Source organism: Pseudochaenichthys georgianus, chromosome 13 (assembly GCF_902827115.2).
Source record: "Pseudochaenichthys georgianus chromosome 13, fPseGeo1.2, whole genome shotgun sequence".
Taxonomy (NCBI): Eukaryota; Metazoa; Chordata; class Actinopteri; order Perciformes; family Channichthyidae; genus Pseudochaenichthys; species Pseudochaenichthys georgianus.
Genome location: NC_047515.1, coordinates 4,667,953 through 4,690,131, shown reverse-complemented (window position 1 = coordinate 4,690,131; position 22,179 = coordinate 4,667,953). Strand labels below are relative to the sequence as shown.

Here is a 22,179-nt window from a genome sequence, read left to right as displayed (position 1 = left end):
GAGATTGGAGGTGTTGGTTGAAGCGGCCCTGCCCTATAAAAAATACACCAGTTTTGAATGTGCTATTCTTAAGAAGCATTGCCAGATGTGAGCCATGCCTCGCTCAGAAGAGCTCTCAGAAGACCTACCATTAAGAACTGCTGACTTGCATAAAGCTGGACAGGGTTCCAGAAGTATCTCTGAAGCCTTGATGTTCATCAGGCCACGGTAAGACACATTGTCTATACATGGAGAAAGGTCAGCACTGTTGCTACTCTCCCTAGGAGTGGCCGTCCTGTAAAGATGACTGCAAGAGCACTGCGCAGAATGCTCAATGAGGTGAAGAAGAGTCCTAGAGAGTCAGCTAGAGACTTAAAGAAGTCTCTGGCACATGCTAACATCTCTGTTGACGAATCTACGATACGTAACACACTGAACAAGAATGGAGTTCCTGGAGGACACCACGGAGGAAGCCACTGCTGTCCAGAAGAAACATTGCTGCACGTTTGAAGTTTGCAAAAGAGCACCTGGATGTTCCACAGCACGACTGGCAACATGTTCTGTGGACCGATGGAGCCAGAGCTGAGTTGTTTGGAAGGAACACACAACGCTATGTGTGGAGGATCCAAAGGGTTCACATACTTTTTCTTGCAACTGTATATATCGTTTTTTGTAAACATATGACAAATGTGTGAGGGTGATGACGTCCTATGTGCCGGGCTTAGCCCCGGACAGCCCCAGCCCAATTTAACCCCTGGGTATTTGTGAAGGAGCTCCTATATGGCATTACCGCTGAAGCTCACCAAAGTTTCATATATTTCATAGTTCAAAGTTTTGTCAATTGTTTTGTTTATTGGTCAAATACTGGTTTCTACTGGTTTCTGAGGAGTTTCACTGGAATGAAAGAGCACCGAGCACAGAAGCAACAAAGCAGCATACTGCATTAACCCTGACCTTCACAGAGAGGTTGAAGTTCATGTGGAGAGGAGGCTTCAGTAGTCTGTCTGCACTCTGTTTAGTTGTGCTGTCTTACAATCAATATAGTAAATGTGAGGTAAAGTGTGTCGCCAATGTAACCGGTTAGAACTGGAAGTTGCGATGAGGTCTTAAAATGTATGGAAAGGGTCTTAAAAAAGGTCTTAAAAGGTATTAAATTTGACTTCAGGATTCCTGCATATACCCTGGACTAAACTGTAGCGCGCTTACACTAATTGCACGCTTACACTAATTGCGCGCTTACACTAATTGCACCACATAAGCATATAATAGTGTGCCGCATTTGCGCTTCAGGTAAGTAGGTGAGGCCCCCTCATAACGGCATGAACCCGTATGGCACAATACAACTCAGACTGGCTTACCTGTACGTCAATCAAGTGGCAAAGGCCATAGTAAGGATGGATGATCGGCTAACTTTAAAAACACATTTTAAAAATAAAATGTTTTTTTTTTTTTTTTTTTCAATGCCATGCGATCTACCCACACTACCCTTGCGATCGACCGCGATCGACGTATTGGGCACTAGAGCATACTAGTTTACATATTAGCAGCACCATAGCATGTTCAATTAGCTACTTAATTAAAAACATTGTTTAAAATAATGTTCTCTTAATATTAAAGGTGGGGTAGGTATATATATATATATATATATATATATATATATATATATATATATATATATATATATATATATATATATATAATGTAACAAAAAGTGTATCTCGAGCTGGTTTCTCAAACTTACCTACCCCACCATTACTAAGAAATATAAATTGTAAGTATTTACCTTTTTAACAAACACACATTCACTCTAGAGGACCCAAACCTCAAAAAGTAAATTTTTTGAAATACATTTAAGGAATTATATCAAATAATGACATACACAGGTTTTTAAAGGGTAGTAGTTTTGACACCCCTGTCACGGTGGAGCTTTTCAACCCGTGCAGCAGTGACCAGCAGATGGCAGCACAGAGGCAAACACTCCTCACAGCAAAGTAACAGAGGCTTAATGGGCAAGACGTTAGTGAAACACTGTATTGACACAAAGGACATTGTACGAGATTTGTACAATCTTTTTTTTTAAAAGCAAACGATGAAATGTAAAACAACGAATGTAATATTTTGTTTCCATATTCAACAGAATTAATTAATTGTCTGTATTCGGAACATTAAAAAACGGAAGAAGTATTACTGATGTTGAAGATTAAAACAAATCTGAATTCAGAGAAGATACTGGCATAGAAACGTTCATTTAAAAAAAGTAACATTGAATTCACTTTAAACATGATTTATTGATTTTAAATATATTGTATTGTGGCTGGAACTACAATGACAGCATGGTTACCTAAAATAATAACACTTTAGCCATCATGAATCATTAATGTTGTTCTCTACAAATATAATAATGAATATTTCAAAAGTATTTTAATGTTTTTTCCTGATGAAAGAAACATAATGTGTTTTTGTGGCCACAGCTGATGAGTAATTGACTACTTCTTTTTGTGGATGGATAAGTTTAAAGGAGCTTCCTTGGCAACAATGTGCTCTTTTTTTGATGGCAGACTGCTGCTAAATTCCAAATTGACCAATCAGAATGGAGTATTCATCTGAGCCATGTATTAATGTCTTCCTTACGGTCCTCTCAGACTGGAACAAGGGGAGAACCTGGAGGAGAACCAGAGGAACCTGCTGCAGATTACTGAGCGCTTCTTCCAAGCCATCATTGGTTCGTCCAGCGAGTTCCCCCCCCCAGCTCCGCAGCGTCTGCCACTGTCTCTACCAGGTACTCCCTCCACCACGGCCCCCAGCTGCTCACCTCAGCCTCTCTGCCCTCACCTGTGTGTGTGCAGTGTCACTTACACATTTCAAGCTCCTGCCTCTCCACTCATTGCACAGCTGTACATCCTTCACACAATCTGCTGGGTCAAAACATACAGATCTTTGGTGGTCAGTGTTTCAACGTTAAATGTTAATTGTGCATAAGGGCAGGAAGCACCATGGGACACTAATCATGATATATTTTTAGCTGACCCAAAAATTTGCATCGACTAAAATTTATTATAAAATTGTATTACATTTATCTATTGGATTTTGGAATATTGCAGAAAATAAGATCCGTGGCAAACACGCGCTTATGATACTTTGAAGCGTAATTGCAATCGGCAGAAGTAAAAAGCTAACATTCGGCTGTAAACGGACCACATCACGGTCACATGGCTGCACCAACCATCACCAATGCTAAGCTAAACATCAGAGCTAGCCTCTAGCAGGCATCTAACTGAAAACAGGTTCATGACTTCGAGACGCGGAGACTGGAAGTGGTAAAATGCTAACTTTCACTAAACCCATGTTCTTTACGACCCATTCCTGCACCACTTCCCCAAAGCACCTTACATACTTTAATATTGGATCACTTTGGGGTAAAATATCTTGCGCAAGGACAGTTCAACATGTTGGCTACAGGGGTTTGAGTATCGAACCGCCGATCCTCTGATTGATTCTGATAGACGTCCATTTAACCCCTGAGCCCCCCCCACCCCAAATAGTCCATTTGAAAATGCTGAATAATACGCACTGTAACTTGAATGTGTGTTCTTCGGTCACGATCGGTTGTTACTGTAAACGACCTTATCTCCTTCCATTTCGCAAGGGACGGTGTCTTAAGGAAAAGCGCTTTAAGTCTTCCCTTGTCATCTCCTTTACCAATCATCCAGAGAATTCAAACAAGCTCTCATAATGACTGACACTTATTTACTTCCGGGTCATTTCACACAGTTAGGAACCTTCCAAAACAAAAAAGACAATTGGCCCACAACCGTTAAAAATGTTGGTAGGGGACAGATGTTGGCAGGGGACAGATGTTGGCAGGGGACAGATGTTAGTAGGGGACAGATGTTGGTAGGGGACAGATGTTGGTAGGGGACAGATGTTGGTAGGGGACAGATGTTAGTAGGGGACAGATGTTGGTAGGGGACAGATGTTGGTAGGGGACAGATGTTGGTAGGGGACCGATGTTGGTAGGGGACCGATGTTAGTAGGGGACCGATGTTAGTAGGGGACCGATGTTAGTAGGGGACAGATGTTGGTAGGGGACCGATGTTGGTAGGGGACAGATGTTGGTAGGGGACAGATGTTAGTAGGGGACAGATGTTGGTAGGGGACAGATGTTGGTAGGGGACAGATGTTAGTAGGGGACCGATGTTAGTAGGGGACCGATGTTAGTAGGGGACCGATGTTAGTAGGGGACAGATGTTAGTAGGGGACAGATGTTAGTAGGGAATGGCTCCTCCTGTCCATGGCCAAAACAAATGGATTAAGTGTGATCACATCAAATGACAGTCCTTTTTAAATATACCAAATGTATCTAAAACAATATCATAGCAAGCATGTTCCACCTCACACTGCTTCTGCCTCTTACACTTACTTGGGGGAAGAAAGCTCCCCTGCCTGTTCACGCTTAAAAACGACATAAATAGACGTATTACTAATTCAGAATACTTCACAACAAAACCTATAAAACAAGATCTGTTTCGTTTACCACCGATTTTGTATTTTCCATGTGTTGACACCTTTGATTTTTCATTCTCCATCTTGGATTTTCTTTCGCGGCTATGTAGGCGCACACACACACACACACACACACACACACACACACACACACACACACACACACACACACACACACACACACACACACACACACACACACACACACACACACAGAGCAGTGATGAACACTTTTCTAACAGCAGATTTTGATTTCCCTGTGTTTATACCTAGACGTGAATGTGCTTACACCTTGAGTGGTTAGAGTGTGTGTTGTGCGTGTGTTGTGTAGCTGGTGCTGTGACCATGATTGTGCTCATCTCTGTTCTGTAGGCTACTTGCCACTCTCTACTGAATAAAGCAACAGTAAAAGAAAAAAAGGAAAACAAAAAAGCAGTAAGTTTGGAGAATCTATTTTCCCTCGGACACTCCCCCCCCCCCCCCCCCCCCCCCAAGCAAAAAAAAATAAGGCTTTTTTTGCATTTTTTTCCCTTCATTTTATTTTCTTCATTTTAAATGTTGGTTTTGATTTAGTGGAAATGTTTTTATTCTGTTCTCCATATTCAGCTTTGTATAACCCTCTTAAAATCATTGTACTAATATTGGCGCCATTTGGTGTATTTTCAATTAACAGTTCCCAGGAAACTGCGGAACTCTCTCTTTTCTTTCTACACTCTTTGTTTGCTCTCCAGGAGACATTTTCTCAGAGCATTTCATCTGCCCCTAAAGCATGTTTCTCCATCCTTACTGGCTCATTCTAATAAACCCCTTAACATGCCCTATAAAGGATCTTTGGATGAAATGTTCTGAAAAACCGCCCTCCCTCTGTCACGTGTGGGATTCCTCAGCTTCTCCTCCATCATTTATGAAGAGCAATGTCTTTAAGTTGGATTTATGTTTTGCATTGCCTTCCAAAAACCTTGTTACTCAAAGATCATGGAAGATTAGTTCTTGCTTAATCTACTTGCTGCCCATGAGAGGAACACGCCTGGCCACATTTCCCTCTCCTTGCATCAGAAAGGGTTCCTGAATGAGCCACACTTGATGTAATCTGTGCCAGTCGCTCCTGTTCATCAGCTTTGTTTCAGGAATTGAAAGCAGCGGTCAGCGCTGGCTTAAAAAGAGAAGCATGGTAAGGTAACCTGATGACTGGTACGTTCCTTGCAGATATAAAGAACACGGAAACATAAACAAAATGGCCACATGATCGTGGAAGTTGTCACAATTGTAGAAGGGTGCATTCAAACGCTCGTCTGATGGTTCGGTTTAGCAGCAATGGACAAGCTAAATTATTGTTGGAAAAGTATGCAATTAAAACAAATAAACAGCCAACCATCAGAACACATTTTTGCAAAAAAGAAGCCCATTACGTATGAGTTATTGCTGAACAAAATGCATAGATTTGTTTAAAAAGTTTCAAAAAACTGATCTCTGATGCAATATAAACTCATTTGGACACACGCGTCCATGTGTGTCCAAATGGCTCCTTTACACACACTTCTCGTTCTATCAGTGGTTCTACATTGGCATTGTGGTGTATTTAATTATAATATTAAATATCCATTATAAAGGTTACCCAACTTCATTCAGGGGGTTGCCGGTTTGATCAATCATAGGAAAGGGTTCCCTTGGGCACGTTCACACCGCAGTACTTTCCCCTCAAAGGTTCATGAGAACTTAGTTCACGAGAACTCTTTAGTTCTGTTGAACTAAGTACAGATCGCGTTCTCACCGGAATAAGTCCCTGAGGGAGGATTAGGCAAATGAAGCCGCTGACGCCACTTCTTCTTCTTCTTCTGCTTTGGGTTTACTGGCAGGCCGCAAACCACTTCACGGCGTATACCATAGATATTAAACACTAGATGACTCACCCGCGCTGCTGGCCAATGGAGAACGACGTTGCCACATGGCGGCCATCTTGCCACACTATGGTGCACTATTGAAATAACCGTAGATTGCTCAATTTTCAACCAATTTTCAAACAGTTTGGTTTGTTATAAACATCAAAGATGTAGTTATGATACTGCATACTTATAATTCTAATCATGGACTTTTTTTTTCCCAACATGTCTTGTTGTCTCCTGTATCATAGCCATGCTAATAACGTTTATAATAAACCAAACCGTTTGTAAATCAGTCAAGATTTCAGCGAGTTAAAGGGTATTTGTGTGCAGATCCCTCACCTCACAACAGCTGTAACGGTAGTTGTTGACTGTGGCAAGATGGCCACCGGTGAGCTACGCTGGCAACACTACAATATAAAGATTGTGCAGACAAAACATCTTTCTGATCAACATTACCTGCCCAGCAAATATTTTTTAAGTAATGTTCGGGTGGTATAAATATGAGTTTAACCCTGTTGAGTGCAAGGTTATTTTTTACTGATACAAGCAATGACTGACACTTCAAAATAAGCCTGGAGTTTCAATTGATTAAGAGGCACTTCTAAAGGCCAAATGTATATGTTCTCAATAAAGTGGTACATCGATGACGTGTTTTTGAAGGCCAAGCTGGAAGGTAGCCTCGACCAAAAGCAATGGGATTTTTCCACGAGAATAGATTTTTGATACTTACACATTTTTGTTTAGCAGGATAATCTCCACATATCAACACCTCTTTTATTCATTTTTTAAATGCAATGTCCACAAATAAAAAGCTAACGCAATGATATGGAACTACATGGCGCTCATGTTACTTCACTTCAACACCACTAAGATGAAGGTGGACTTGTGTTTGGCTTGATGACGTTTAAAAGTCTAATTTAGTCACTTGTTAGCAATCGCTGATAATATGCTACGTAGTCTTCGGACATTCCCAACTGGAGTATTAAGAGATTTATTTGATGTTGTAGAACAAAATGGGAAAGACTCTTGAGCTTGTGTTAACCACAAATCTTATTTCAAGCATCTAACCAAAAACATGTTAAAATCCTTGTTTTTGCTAATCATCCATCACAGCACAAAGTCTTTCCTTCAAATGTACTATCTATTTGTGTTGACCGGTTGAAGCTTGGGCGAGGATACGAGCTCTCAGCAGAAGCTTTGGAGCAACATGTGATGCTGGAATGTTTTGGGATTTGCTCATCCACCGCTTCGCACCATAACTCATAACTCCACATTTGTCATCCGCTTTTTACTTTTGTATTCTTCAGCAACAGAGAGGGGTTCCTTTTACTGCACTTCCTTTCCTTTCTCTTTCTTGGGCTGTAACTGGAACCTTTTTAGTTCCTTTAGAGCTCAAAATGACCTGGGTAGATTTTAAGTCTCTTCATATGTCGTCCTCTTTCCGAACCGACATCTGTTACTGTCTCTGGCCGTGGCTCACCTTCTCTGCTATGTCACACATTGATTGATACATGTTTATTAAGTTATTCTCTTCACCCCTCCCCCTTTGCTCTTTTCAATATTCCAATATTACATTTGACTTCCCTTTGCTCAAAACCTTCTCTTCTCTTCCATCTGTTCTACACTTCCCGTTTGTTTCCCCCCCCCTCTTTTGTCTTCCCTTGTTCCCTCCATCCTTCTCATGGCAGGTGGTGAGCCAGCGTTTCCCACAGAACAGCATTGGAGCGGTGGGCAGCGCCATGTTCCTGCGCTTCGTCAACCCGGCTATTGTTTCTCCCTATGAGGCCGGCATCTTGGAAAAGAAGCCCCTACCCAGGATAGAACGGGGTCTCAAACTCATGTCAAAGGTACGAGGTCGTACGGCTGTGTAATTGTGTTGTTGTAGCCAGGGGTGCACAGTTACTCAGATGAGTACCAGGGGACAGCGTTTGGTACTCACCCCACACGAAGCGTGGTCCTCCTCGGTGTCTCCTTCACTGTCCTCTATTTACACTTCTTGCATGCTAGATGATGATGAAGATGATGAAGATGATGAGCCTCCCTGTCTCTTTTTAAGCCTCCGATTTGCTTTCTCCAAAACTTGTTGCCAAAACTGTGAAGTCCTTGCATTTCCTGAGGCCAAGTTGAAGGATCAAATACTAAGAAATGATCAGATGTGGGAAGTTACTAAGTACACTTATTCAAGTACTGTACTTAAGTAAAATTGTTGAGATATTTGTACTTTACTTGACTTTGATTCTACTTTGTACTTCTACTCCACTACAGTTCAGAGGTAAACGGTGTACTTTTACTCCATGTATTTAATCCCTTTAGTTACTTCACACATTTGGAGGAATGATGTGAAATCTAATCAAGTGTTGAATCAGACTTTAGTTCCACCTGGAGTAAATCCACCAGCTACCCTGCAGTCTACAAAGCCATTCAGACTAGCTGCACCTTCACCAGCTTTGAGAACACTTTCATGATCAATCATTATAAAACATATCATATATATTATTCTGAAATGGACCAATCTGCACAACGACTACTTTTACTTTTGGTACCTTAACTATATTTTGATAATACTTTTCTAATTTGACGTAACATTTTGAATGCAGGACTTTTACTGTAACAGAGTATTCTTACACAAGATCTGAGTACTTCTTCCACCTCTGTCTGATTTCAAACTCTTCCATTAACACCCTGAGTAAGTTTGCATCTGTGTGTTTTACTCCACTTTGTTGTAAATCAAACTGCAGCAGCTTGACCACCGAGCGTGCACATTGTGATCAGCTGATTCTGCGCAGTTCTCCAGTGTGTGTGTGGGGCACAGAGTGTGCTCAGGGGAGTCTCCCACTGCAGCCAGTTGGCGGAGTTTTGGCACAATTCTGTTGTTCATACCAAACCCTGTCTGTGCACACGGTGAACAACTCTGTCGTCCGGTGGTCTAAGCCTCTGCCTCCTGTAAGCTTCACAGGTCCGTCGGTTATGTCCTGCGCGGCTCGCCCAGCTCCAGTTCAATCAGTCATAGAAAGTCTTTTGCAGGGAGCGAAAAGGCAACGTAGCTGCTTAATGTCTTTGTTTTTTTTGACATGTCTCGTAGTTTACTCCATTGAGTGTTCACAAGAAACACGTGTAGACTAAATATGTGCATGCGTACCTGCGTACCAGTTATGTGCACCCCTGGTTATAGCCATGTTAGGTACAGTTATTCCACAATTATGACTTACTACGATTAAAAGTTATTTAATCTAAATGTTTTATATTCCTGTCTTCCTACAGATTCTGCAGAGCATTGCAAACCATGTCTTGTTTACGAAAGAAGAACACATGAGGCCTTTTAACGACTTTGTTAAGAGCAACTTTGACTCAGCCAGAAGGTAAGAGTATAGTTAACTTCCCTCATTCAGTCTCTCTGCCCATAACCTCCCCAGCCCCCCCTCCCTGCACTGTGTTATCCACTTATAAGTAGGGATGGGTACCGAGCCCCGGTATTAAACGGGCCCCGGGGCTGAATTATTAAAGACCGTGGTACCGTTAAGCTCCGACGTTATCGGTCTTTTTATCGGTACTGGAGACATTTAAAATATGTCAAACAAACATTATATTGCAGTTTTAGTGTCGCCAACTCCGTTTCTATTAGGGATGGGAATTTGAAAGCAAATGTATATTCGAATATTCAACCCCCCAAAAAACGGTTAACCGGTTAACCGAAATGTACATATCCTATATAAAATATAAAATATAAAAAAAATTGGCTAAATTTTTTTTCTAAAATTTTTTTTCCAAAATAAATGTTTCAATAACTTTTGGAAATAAATAAATATATGTTCAAATAAGTGTAGAAACCAAGTCGAATTTGTCAAATGTATTGAACTGGTGATCACAGTTTGACAGCTATAGGCCTACAGCTTTCAAGTGCGGAGGCGTTTCACAATCAGCCCAGCTGTAGAGAAGACCCTCTCAGCTGGAACGGAGGTTGCGGGTATAGCAAGGTATAGCATGTATATATAAGTTTAATTTGGCATAGTTTGACCTCTACACCGCACTCACTAACCTGGTCGAAATATTTCCACACATTACTCCTTTTTGACGCCATGTCTGTTGTGTAGGACTCTTCTTAAAGTGTAAATAATTACCGGACTATGACTGGTAAAATATGTTGAATACCGGCAAAACTAAATCTCTCCTGTCAAAATGTACTTTGCCGCCACACACGGTTGCCAAGCAGCGCTTATTGTTGTTTAGGCTGGCCACTCATGTGTCGCGAGTGTTGACACGGGGCGGGGGAGCACGCACATGAACTGTTAGCGCCGGAACCTCGCAACGGTTGCGGAGCGCATTTGCGCCGCATTTGGGCCTAAGATGAGGTTTGAGTCTGCGTGATCTGCGTGTAGGGAGGGGCAGCAGCCATATCATTGGCTAGAACTAGCTAGATCTGATGGATGTGGACATAAACACGAGTGAAGTATAACCGGACGCGAGAGAGAGAGACATCAGCACCTGCAGCTCTGCCCGCTGTGAGCGGAGCAAAACACACCTTTAGCTATGGCACTGTCGTATACATTGAATTATTCAATTTGATAATATGTAATCAACTTAGGCATCCCTCCCAAAAAAAATAAAAATGAATAACTCATATTCGAATACCTGAATAATTATTCGAATACCTGAATAATTTTGAATATTCGATTAATCGTTCCCATCCCTAGTTTCTAATATGCAAAAAGCGTGCAAAATGCGTCTGATTATTTTTAGTATTTTCGATCTTCCCAATCCAGACGAGAGATCTCTCTCCCCCGCCTGCTTGCGAGGGGGCGGGGCAGTTTACACACACGCAGCTGCTACATGCAGCAACACACACACACGGCGGAGATGGCGGAGAGAACGCGCTCCGAGGTGTGGTTAAACTTTACCCGTGTCGATGTGGACAATGCTCGTTACCAAAAGTGCAATAAGAGTTCAGCATGTGAGGGCGGTAACACGAGCAATGTGTCTAAACATTTATCAAAAGTGCTCCACATCCAGACGGAGGAATGCACCGGGTTCCACTGTCTTTCTAGCAGCTCTGTAGCCCCGTCCACGAGGAACGTTTCCACGTCAGGTGTTCTGTATGCTAGCAGCAACACACGGAGTTAACTACATTATACAAACATGGGTTAATGATTAGAGGAAACTGAGTTATTTATTTTGTTAAAGTTTCAGCTATTCTGTCATCAGATTATTTAATACGATTTGTTAAAACACTGTTGTTTCTTTTGATGTGAAATATTATGTATTTCATTTAAATAAAAAGCAATGTTAGTTTTGTTCACAATTTGTTTAGTTTACCTTATTTTTCTCTCCAAAAGAACCGATAAGAGTACCGTCAAAAGACCGGACCGATAAGCGGTATCGATAAAAGTAGTAGTACCGTTAAAACCTTAACGATACCCATCCCTACTTATAATCCTATTTGTTTGAAAAACGATATCCAAATGGTGCTTTGGTTCAAACTACACCTGCTCTCAAAGGGTTACAAGTAGAAGTTGATTATTGATGTGACATGTCAGCCGCAGAATATTGAGTTTTTCTTGTATCAAATCATCTTTTGTGATTAACCTTGCATCAGGGTTAGGTGGTTAGTAATACAGCAGCCCTGGGTCTCATTATGGCTACCGTAATGAGACCTTTCTATTGACAACATTACTCTAGTTCAGGGGTAGCCAACACGGTGCCCGCGGGCACTTAGTCGCCCGCAGGGGCAACGTGAGTCGCCCACGGGGCATGTTCTAAGCTCGCCAAGCAAATCCAAAATGTATAAAATACACAAAACAAAAAAGGAAATGTAATTAAAAGAATCTACCCTATGCATACAGGAAACCTAAATCACAGCGAACTCTATCTACTTACTACAACTCTATATCTATCTAACACCCTCCTCCCCCACCCCCACAATGAATATCGACCAATCACGTTCTTGCTTGATTTGCGGGACCAGCGTTGCAGTCGGGAAGAAAAGCAATGTGGCACCTCCCCGCTGATTTTCCTTCTGGCAGAAAACATCAGCCCCATTGAACAGCCTATCGTGCCAGCCTATACAACACATGAGGGCAGAGTTTTACTCTGTGCGTTGTAACTTGCATATATATTTATTGCACTTGACGCACACACACGCATGGCGTAATTTCCACTATCGCTCTTTTCGATATCCCGTTTGTGTCCCCCCACTTTACAAATATGTTATTATTTTTTAACGCAAGCCGTCATCGCCACGGAGGAGCACACAGCCTCTGTGAGAGAGAGTGAGAGAGCTAGGGAGAGCACACCTTTATCTATTTAATATAGATAAAGTAAGAAATCATTCCAATGTGTACTATAGTACAGTAAAAAAAACAGTTTAAAAGGAGAGTGATTGGTAAAATATGCATAAATAAAAAGAAAGAATGCCAACTCGGTAACATAAGCTAAGACTAAACAAGTTTAAATGATTTGTTATTGGTTGTGATCATATTCTAAAGATGTTTGGATTATTTAAAAGTATACAGCTCCCTTTCATCTGAGTGTTGAGAGCTGTATCCATAAATTCATTGTGGGCTCAAAGTGCACCAGATTGATGCTTTTAACTTCAACATTTTAAAAAACATCTTCCCGGGGAGCATGCCCCCGGACCCCATTAATGTTCAAATGTGCTAAATATATACACTGCAAAAAACAAAAAAAGAGGAGTAAAAGTAGCCCCCGACTTGTTTTATTTTTTTAAAGTAGCCTTCACCCTAAAAAAGGTGGTGACCCCTGCTCTAGAGCGCCACTTGTGTACAAACACATACACTTCAGAGTCCCTTTAACTAAAGCAGTGAAGTATCTCCAGCCTGTAGATTGAGTGTGTACTACCTTCTCTCCATCTCAGGTTTTTCTTGGACATAGCCTCTGACTCTCCGCCCAGCGACTCTGTGAACCACAGCCTGTCCTTCATCAGCGACGGCAATGTGCTGGCCCTCCACCGCCTGCTGTGGAACAACCAGGAGAGGATTGGCCAGTACCTCTCCAGTAACAGGTCAGGATAAAGGACTGTATGAAACACAACTGCTGTGTTCTATGATTTAAAAAAAAAAAAGAAGGTATGTCTCAATTTACATACTTCTGTATATACATTTTCTGTTTTGAGTGCATCCCAATGAAGTAAGGCTCATAACGATCATAGGGTTGAGTGTCGAGTGCTCTGGAACGCTGGAGCATGGATGTATAAAGAGAACTGGATACAACGTTGATACAGCATTCCTTTGAAAGTTGCTCAGTGGCACATGAAGCCAAAATGGCCTGAATGTTGAGGGCAAAAGTACCAAGCCCCCAGGAAGTGCGCCGGACTCTGATGAGAATATTCGTAGTGGCCAAACGGCGGTACTACATTACCGTTTGGTTGCTGGGACCGAAAATACTTTTTCCCATTGACTTACATGGGGAAAGAGTGGTCTGTACATCGTTGGATACTTTTTTTTAAACTAAATAAACTACCCAGTATGAACGTTTGTATAGCCCTTATTAAAAACATTCGGTCCTCATGTTGTAAAAATGTGCGAATAACGTTATTCTGAGAGTTATTTCCCTCGGCATTATGAACGTGCTTCTAACCCACGGGACCGCGCCGCCCGGCACGTTCATGTTACGTGTTCAGCACTACATGAGTTTATCTACATGTGTGTGTGTGTATATATATATATATGTTTATATATATATATATATATATATGTGTGTGTGTGTGTATATATATATACATATATATATAGTCGTCGATTTGTTGGTGACGTCATCACGTGTGTTTTACGTGCCGTTAAGCTCCAACGTTATCTGTCTTTTTATCGGTACTGGAGACATTTAAAAAAATATGTCATGTATTATTGCTACATAAACATTATATTGCAGTTTTAGTGTCGCCAACTCGTTTCTAATATGCAAAAAGACAAAAAAATACGTCTGTATTTTCGATCTTTCCAATCCAGACGAGATCTCTCTCCCCCGTCTGTGTGCTCGGGGGCGGGCAGTTTACACACACGCGGCTGCTACATGCAGCAACACACGGCGGTGATGGCGGAGAGAAAAAAAAATAGTGTCTTTCCTGTTTCAAGGATTTCATTCAAACCAACATTAGTTGATAGTTTAATTTTTCTAGTGCCACCTCCTTGTTTTGCCCTTACTTGTTTGCTTGTGTTAGTGTCATTGTGAATCAAGCCTTATTTCAATATGTATTGTGGCTTTCAGCTTCTTTGTCTGTTTTTCTTGTTTCTCTACCTGATGCGTTTCCTTGAGAATTTTCCGATCTCAGTGTCATTTCCCTCAGTCTTTCATAAAGGCCTTTTATTCGCTTTGCTGTGGGCTTTTTACTTCTACAATAATTAAAGATGGCAATTCGGCCTCCGTTGGAGGGGATGTATTTTTGAAGAGTGGCATTATCCATAAGACCAATGACGTCGCTGTCAATCTGCAAAGAAGAACGAAAAGAAAACACAATCAAGTTTGTGCACATTGTATAACTATTGTCAACCCTTGTACATCGTTGTATATAGATATATACTATTTTGCCATTTCGCAGACCAAATCAGTCCTGTTCATAATACAAAACATTCATTAATGTTCGGAATATTAACCCTTAAAAAGTCAGTTCGATGCGTAGCATTCTTTTAAGACCAGAGTAGTTACACTCAGTAACGTTAACGTTAGAGACTGACATGATACGCAGCAACACATACTAGATAGAATTACCAACATTGTCCTGCTGTTTTAATCCCCTTCAGACAGTACAGCAGGATTCATATTCATCAATCAATCAATCAATCAATCAATCAATCAATCAATCAATCAATCAATCAATCAATCAATGTTTATTTATATAGCCCAATATCACAAAGGTTACATTTGTCCATTGAGCCATCAGTGAGGTAGTATGGTGAGTCAGGCAGGACCGCAGAGACTGGTTCAGCCACGACTCGAAGTCCAGGACTCAGGATAGAGGATCCAGGACTCACGACCACAGCAACAGGATTAGCCTCGACTCAGGATCAGTAGATATGGACACAAAAAAGAGATTTGGGGGAAGCTGGGTTAATCGGAACATGAGAGTACACAGGTACAAACAGACAGAAAGACGGAGTAAGGTGCCCCCCCCAACAGTCTAAGCCTATAGCAGCTAAACTAACGTGTCTACACACATGCACTCCCTTAGGATAGGTTGAGGGAAAAGGGTAGCAAGTAAGGAACAGAGGTGCTGATAATTCTGTGATTGTGGGGTAAAAGGACAATGGCCCAAACCCCTGTGGTAACAATGCTACAGTACCGAGAGGGGTTATACTGGGCGATTTTTGGGTATATATAATTAGCAACTGCCTCCTTGCGTTGTACTTTGACCACTGATCTCTAAACTGTTGCAGGCAAAATCATTTGAATTAAATTTGAAAAAAAAAAAAGGTTGGCCGATATATTTTCCCCGCCAGGCAGGTGAGCGGTAGCTGTCATTTACTGAATTATATGGGGGGGGAAGCCATAGCATATAAGCTAATGCACTTGCTGCTATCTCATCAATGTCTGCATTTCACATTCACATTCTAACGCCTTGTCGTTGTTTTTACGAACGCCCAAAACACACTTATATATTTATAACTCACCTTTTGTTCTTCCATTTGAAATATGGTTTCCTCTTGGACCCCTCTGGCGTGCAGAAATTCACTCACGTCCTCCATTGTTGCCTACTGCAATGTGTAAGTCTCTCACTGAAGCTGGTTCTCTACAGCTACCGGTATTTCTGAGATTAAAGTCAGAATGCTGACAACAAATAAATCAAATTCATGTGGCCCTAATCCTCTTCCGTACTTTCCCAATGGAAGTCAAATTGGAAAGGTATTTTTGTGCCTAATGGCGTCACAGACTAACACGAAAGTTGTAGTACCGCCGTTAGCACACTAAGAAAAGTTGCTTCGTTGCCCGGCTCACTTCCTGGGGGCTTGCGCTGGACATTTGTCACGCTAAACGAGCGCAATCTTGGCTACAAAACGGAAAGTACAGAACCAGCCACAAGCACGTGCTACAGTAAATTACATTGGTATACAAAAACAGTCACACATTTACATATTTTTACACTATTCAAGCAATGTACACTTGAAGGCAAAGCAGCGGTAGAAGTTCACACAAAGTATAATTGGTACACAGCACTGTACTAAGAAGTATCCAAATGGAGACAGAATCATTCTTTACCACTACTTCATCACATAATTACCGTTAAATGATTCATTCTGATGTCCTTTTCAGGGACCACAAGGCTGTAGGCCGACGACCCTTTGACAAGATGGCCACCCTGCTGGCCTACTTGGGCCCTCCTGAACACAAACCTGTGGCCGACACCCACTGGTCCAGCCTCAACCTCACCAGCTCCAAGTTCGAGGAGTTCATGACCAGGTAACGGAAGCAGCCTTCACCGTCCCTCAAACAAGCGAGTCCCTCCAGCTGAATACCCACTCGGCCTCCTTTCATCCTCGACGAGAGTGTCGTTGTGTGCACTGAATAACCCCTTTGTGGGAAGTGTCTTAATTCTATTCTCACCTATTTCCTCATCGCTTGATTACATTATTGTGGCTTTGATTCATAAAAATGTTTCCCTTGTTACTTTTCCATATTCACATTATTCTCCGTTGCCTCAGAGGCAGTTCTTTGTCATATTTTGACTCTAAATCCAGCTTTTCAATGTCATATTTCACCAAATAGCTAAATTCTGCATTGCATTCTGACTGAGAGCTATACAACATCAGCTTTGGATGTTTATTTTATATTTTGTATCAAATCATTGCTATAAAGGAAATAAAGCTGGCTTTGCAGCTGCTAAATGCTGTGGCTCTCCGAGACACACTGTAGCTTCATGATGACCTTTACAATTGGCTTCATGGGTTTATTTGATATGATACCAATATGTTATACTCTCGCTTTAATAGATCCTGGTTTGTGATAAAACATCACTTTATCCAAAGCTCTCGTTAGTAAATGAAGGTTGACTGATCCCATCGTCTCTGTCCTGCAGGCACCAGGTTCATGAGAAGGAGGAGTTCAAAGCCTTAAAGACCCTCAACATCTTCTACCAGGCAGGAACCTCCAAGACCGGCAACCCAGTCTTCTACTACGTGGCCCGCAGGTAGGCATCACCCATCTTCTGCACTGAGTGTCAGGCATCGCCCGGCTCTGAGGTTTCTACTCGGTAACAGGTCCTCTGAAATATGCCTGGATCGGCTCTATTGGTTTTCAATCTTGCATTATCAGGTCCCTTCGTTGTCATGGAGATGCATCTGTTGATGTCAACAGCATGTGGGCTGAGTCATGTAGAACTGGAAAACAAAGTGGAACTGGAGTTTTTGTTTTAGTATTTCTATTGTCCTAGTTAGACCTCTAACATATCTTCATTCCAGTTTGGATCATGGAACACCTTTAGGGTCAGAAGAACAAGAGCATTAAGTCTGACTAGTTTGTTGCTAAATGTCCAATCAAGCCTCAATGTTTTTTAATGTTGCATTATTATTTTATTTAGGTGGTTTTGGGTTGCAATGAAGTTTCACTGAATCTTTGTGACGATAACAGTCCTCCTGGAATTCTACAAAATGATTTTTATTTTATTTAAAAATTGAAGCTTGTGGATCTTTTGAAATGTGAAGCAAATGGACGGTTTATGACTGGTTGTTTATGCGTTTACTCTTTGTCTCGTGACCTGAATTAAAGAAAGGCACTGTGATCATTCAAGGCCCTGGTTTAAGGCGGATGTTCACCACGCTGGTGGCAGTTAAAATGTGAAGCTGGACACACACCTGGATTCATTTCAATGGCCACAAATAACCTTCCCTTGCCTTTCTCTGGAGGGATCATTCTGAAACATGTTTGTCCTATGGTCGCAGCGTTCTGTGAAGGAGAATAATTTGACTCATCAGCCTGGAAACCCCCCAGGGAGAAATCCCATAAGCATAGTCTGATTTACCGGTCAGCTCTTTTAAAGTATTGTTTAGTTTGAGTACATACATTTTGCGTAACTACGACACGTCATTAGACTTAACAGAAGTCACTTGTAGTTTAGCGGTGGTGACCTGCTTGGTTGTTCTAGCCTCAGATGTAAGCCTTTTACTCCTGGAATTTCATTCACTCTTCTACAATTATAAAAGTGGAGATGATCCTATTAAACACAATTTGGCAGTGTCATAAACGTGCGTTTGCCACAAATCCTTTTTTGTGCAAAAAGTAGAAAGTCCAATGGAAAGATACTTGCAATGCTATGTCATGACACATGCCTCGTCACTGCATCTGTGGCTTCATAGTAAGAAAAGCTGCACCAACAGTCACAGCGTATTCAATTTGATTCAAATAAACAACATGTTTTTTTTAAAGCAATACAAAACAGTTACTGTTTGTTGATAGACGGCTTTGAAGTAGTAGGCTGTTGGAATTCATTGCATTTGTGATTTCTTTATTAAATGTGCATTGCAGGCAGGAACACCGAGAACCATTCCATGAATTTGTGTTTGAATGCTTGCAACGTATTTGCTGTGTAGACTTTACTGCTCGCAGACAGAGTGTGAATAGTGTTATGTAATGTATAACATTAACAGGCTAATTGAGCACGAGCATCACTATTGTAAAGAAAGCATCGAGCACAGCAGTCTGAGTGCAAGCATTACTGACATCTTGTCATGTCCTACATGTTGAGCTGAAAAAGCCAGTAATAGTCTCAACAGTTGTTTGTTTTTACGAAAGATGTACCTTTCTAAATTGAGTAACTTGGTCATACATCCACTGTCCAGAATAATCCTAACATACGTGTTTTGGTTCAGAAGAATGCTGTGGTCATGATTAAAACTGTCAGGGTGACAGTCTCTCGAGTCTCCATGACGAGTCCGAGACATTTATTCCTCGAGTTAGAAACGTTGGACTTTCTCGTCGTCTTCGCTGTCGTCGTTGTTGTTGTTGTTGTGCTTGTGTGCGCGGAGAAGCCATCCAAACTTGTGGTGGATGTCAAGACAAACACCCCGTGGTCCTCAGATCCACTTGAGCCTCTTCTGTCCTGATACATTCCCGTCTCAAAGAGAGCCGATTTGCCCTGGTAGCTCGACGTGACCTCCTCAGTGCTGGCGGGTGGTGGACCATCATGCCCTTCACCTCTGCTTTCCACCCAGAGTGGGGGCTCTGTGAACCGAGCCGAGTGCCCCGCTGTGGCCCGATGGCTCTGCCCGCAGACGGGTCTCGTGAAACAGGGGCAGCCTAAGACGGTTGCAGGGCTGTGCTCCGCCCATGTTAGGAGCTTCGTCATGTTGTCCTCTTCTTCACAAGCCCACGGGTTATCCCCAAGAGTCATCGACTGCAGCCCCGTCAGCTTCTCGAATATCCCTTCTGACAACGAGGAAAATCCGTTGGCGTGCAGATAGAACTTGGCCAGCCTCGGCAGACGGTCCAGAGAGCCAGGCAGGATCTGCACCAGGTAGTTATGTGACAAATCCACAATCTGCAGGTTGTGTGGCATGTTGGTGGGCACGGTCCAGAACCTGTTGTGGCTGAGGTTGAGGGAATGGAGACTGGGCAGCGTGTTGTTGATGAAGACCACCCTCTCCAGCTCGTTGCCCGACAGGTCCAAGGCCTTCAGGTTCCAGTGGTAGGCTGTGCTGTTCTTGTCCAGCGAGCGCAGGTGGTTCCCCGCCGCTCGGATGACCCACAGAGAGCGGGGCAGGGCGGGGGGGAGGGCGTGGAGCTGGTTGTAGGACAGGTCCAGCGTGCGGAGGTGGGCATAGTGGGTGAGCTGGCTCTCCAGACCCTGCAAGCTTAAGCCAGAGTGCGATTTAAAATGAATACATGCACACACAGTCAAGTTGACTTTTTCAGAATTTATTTTTGTTATTTTTAGAGAGAAAAGTAAGAAAGAACGTTATATTACCATACTAATCATAAAGGCAACTTAGCTCGAACCTTTGCTGATCAAAATATATAAGTGTTGTGAACATATGAAATGCTAAACTGTAGTCCATGAGCTAATATGTTATGACTCTGTAGTGTCAGTTAACCAGCAACCTCAAGTGTGCTCATTTTAACATTGCTAACAGCAACACAAACGGCTCAATAGAAGCACTCCAAATGCTTCCCCACTGCAGATGTTGATTTAGCGTCCTAACACCTTACATTGTAAGTGTGAGGAAGTTAATGAGATTGTGAGTCATGTCAGAGGCGTCGACAGATCATTAGCTGCGATAGCTTCTTGTTTGTTTCCTGCTGACGCCTTCAGAGCACCCTGGTTTTACCCTGAGCTGATATAGCTAGCGTGCAAGCACTGTTGATCAAAGGAGACAAAAGTAGTACTCGAAGAAGGAATTTGCTTTGGTGTATAATGATGCATACTTGGGGTACTAAACAAGCAAATAAAGAACTATTCAAAAAGCAAACTATTAACTCATGTCAACTAAACCTATTTTGAAATACAACTTAAAAAAGAGACAAATATTTTCAAGAAATAAAAAAAATAAAAACTAGAATCTGACCAACTCCTGTAAAGCATGTCAGAATGGAATTGGTGGCCTATAACATCACGTCACCTGACAAGCTGTGTACCATATACACACTGGCCAAATATCCTTATTTTGTACCTTTAACCCAATCCTCTTTTGGAAAAGATTAGGCTTTAGTTTTGTTAGCGTACCTTCCGATGCACAGGAACTGTCGCAGAGCAGGACTGTACCCTTCAGAGCTGCTTACCTATTGAAAGAGAGGTTGAGGAAGCGGGTGTTGTGCTGCAGACCAGGCGGTAGTTTGGTGAGGCCTCGAGAGGAGCAGTCCACCACGCGGTGTCCCCGGCTGCAGGAGCACACCGCGGGGCAGATGGAGTGCACCAGGCCCCCCCCCAGCACACACAGCAGCAGGAGGAGCAGGGAGGCAGAGCACACGGCCGCGGTCAGGGCTCTACAGAGGAAGAGAAGGGGCACAATGAACTGTGATAAGATGGGCACTGTAGAAAAGTATGGTTTATGGTCACTCCAATATTATAGATTGCTTAATCTAAATTCTTAGTACCATGTTGGTATTTTGTTATGAAGCTCTGCCAGTGGGACAGGAGCAGTGCTGCAGTGGAACTCATTTCATTCAGGGCGACAGCATCACTCTGTGTCCACAGCTGCAGATGTTGTGATCTGCAGACTAAGGGTCCTAAAGGTGTCTTGGATTTCAAAGACTGTTCCAGAAACGTCCCCTGTCAGAGCGCTGCAGTTATCAGCCAGTGATGGCCGTGGGTGCTCTGCTGTGACTATATTCTCTCGTGCTTCTGTTTCAATGTTGTCGCATTACTTTTATTAATGTGTCTAAGAGGAGAAATCTGCCTCGTGACCGAGCAGCCGATCCAAAAGAGCCAGTACTGTTGGTTTACTGCATTAACAACAATCAGAATGTTCCGGCTCTCCGCTCAGGTGCCTGTGTGTCGTGTGTTTATCGTTATCGTCCCGCTTCAAATCGCTCACCTCATCCTTCTTAGTGTGTATCCGTCATCTCTCCTCTCCTCCCGTCGTCTCGTACCGCTGCAGGTTTCTTTCTCTTTGTGCTTTATTGGTCGCTGTTGGAACGTCTAAATCTCTTTTCTCTGGCACTTATTGATGTGGTAGCGTGGCCCTTAGCATGCTTTCTGCATGTGCCGGCCCCCTTTCTGCTCCCCGCGCTGCAGGACCCTGATGCAGCTGGAGGTTTGGGATAGGAGGGGGGGGGGGCTTGCGAAGAGAGGGAGAGAATTGCAGCAGCGAGTCAGCCCACTGCTGATGAGGCAAGCTGTGTGTGTGTGTGTGTGTGTGTGTGTGTGTGTGTGTGTGTG

The 22,179-nt window shown here is 42.5% G+C and overlaps 2 protein-coding genes across 2 annotated transcripts in view; one reads left to right on the top strand and one right to left on the bottom strand.

The window, feature by feature from the left end:
- The window catches only part of LOC117457858 (neurofibromin-like), an 87,558-nt gene that overhangs the window by 35,653 nt on the left and 29,726 nt on the right, over positions 1–22,179 (top strand). Inside the window, 8 exon segments of the mRNA XM_034098103.2 lie at positions 2,622–2,718; positions 2,720–2,758; positions 4,855–4,917; positions 8,054–8,212; positions 9,627–9,724; positions 13,234–13,380; positions 16,623–16,769; positions 17,386–17,496. Of these exon segments, the coding sequence (XP_033953994.1) occupies positions 2,622–2,718; positions 2,720–2,758; positions 4,855–4,917; positions 8,054–8,212; positions 9,627–9,724; positions 13,234–13,380; positions 16,623–16,769; positions 17,386–17,496 (861 nt within the window).
- Positions 18,790–22,105, bottom strand: LOC117457860 (oligodendrocyte-myelin glycoprotein). The gene is made up of 3 exons (XM_034098105.2): positions 21,836–22,105; positions 21,081–21,284; positions 18,790–20,155 (listed from the first exon to the last, which is right to left on the bottom strand). Exons 1-3 carry the CDS (start codon positions 21,838–21,840, stop codon positions 19,171–19,173), a joined length of 1,194 nt encoding a protein of 397 aa, XP_033953996.1. The 5' UTR covers positions 21,841–22,105; the 3' UTR covers positions 18,790–19,170.

What these genes read in the sequence shown, in the direction of transcription:
- LOC117457860 (XM_034098105.2), bottom strand. An exon ending in CTCAACCTCTCTTTCAATAG is followed by an intron (nt 20,156 to 21,080) that starts GTAAGCAGCTCT and finishes CTCTGGCTTAAG; the next exon opens with CTTGCAGGGTCTGGAGAGCC.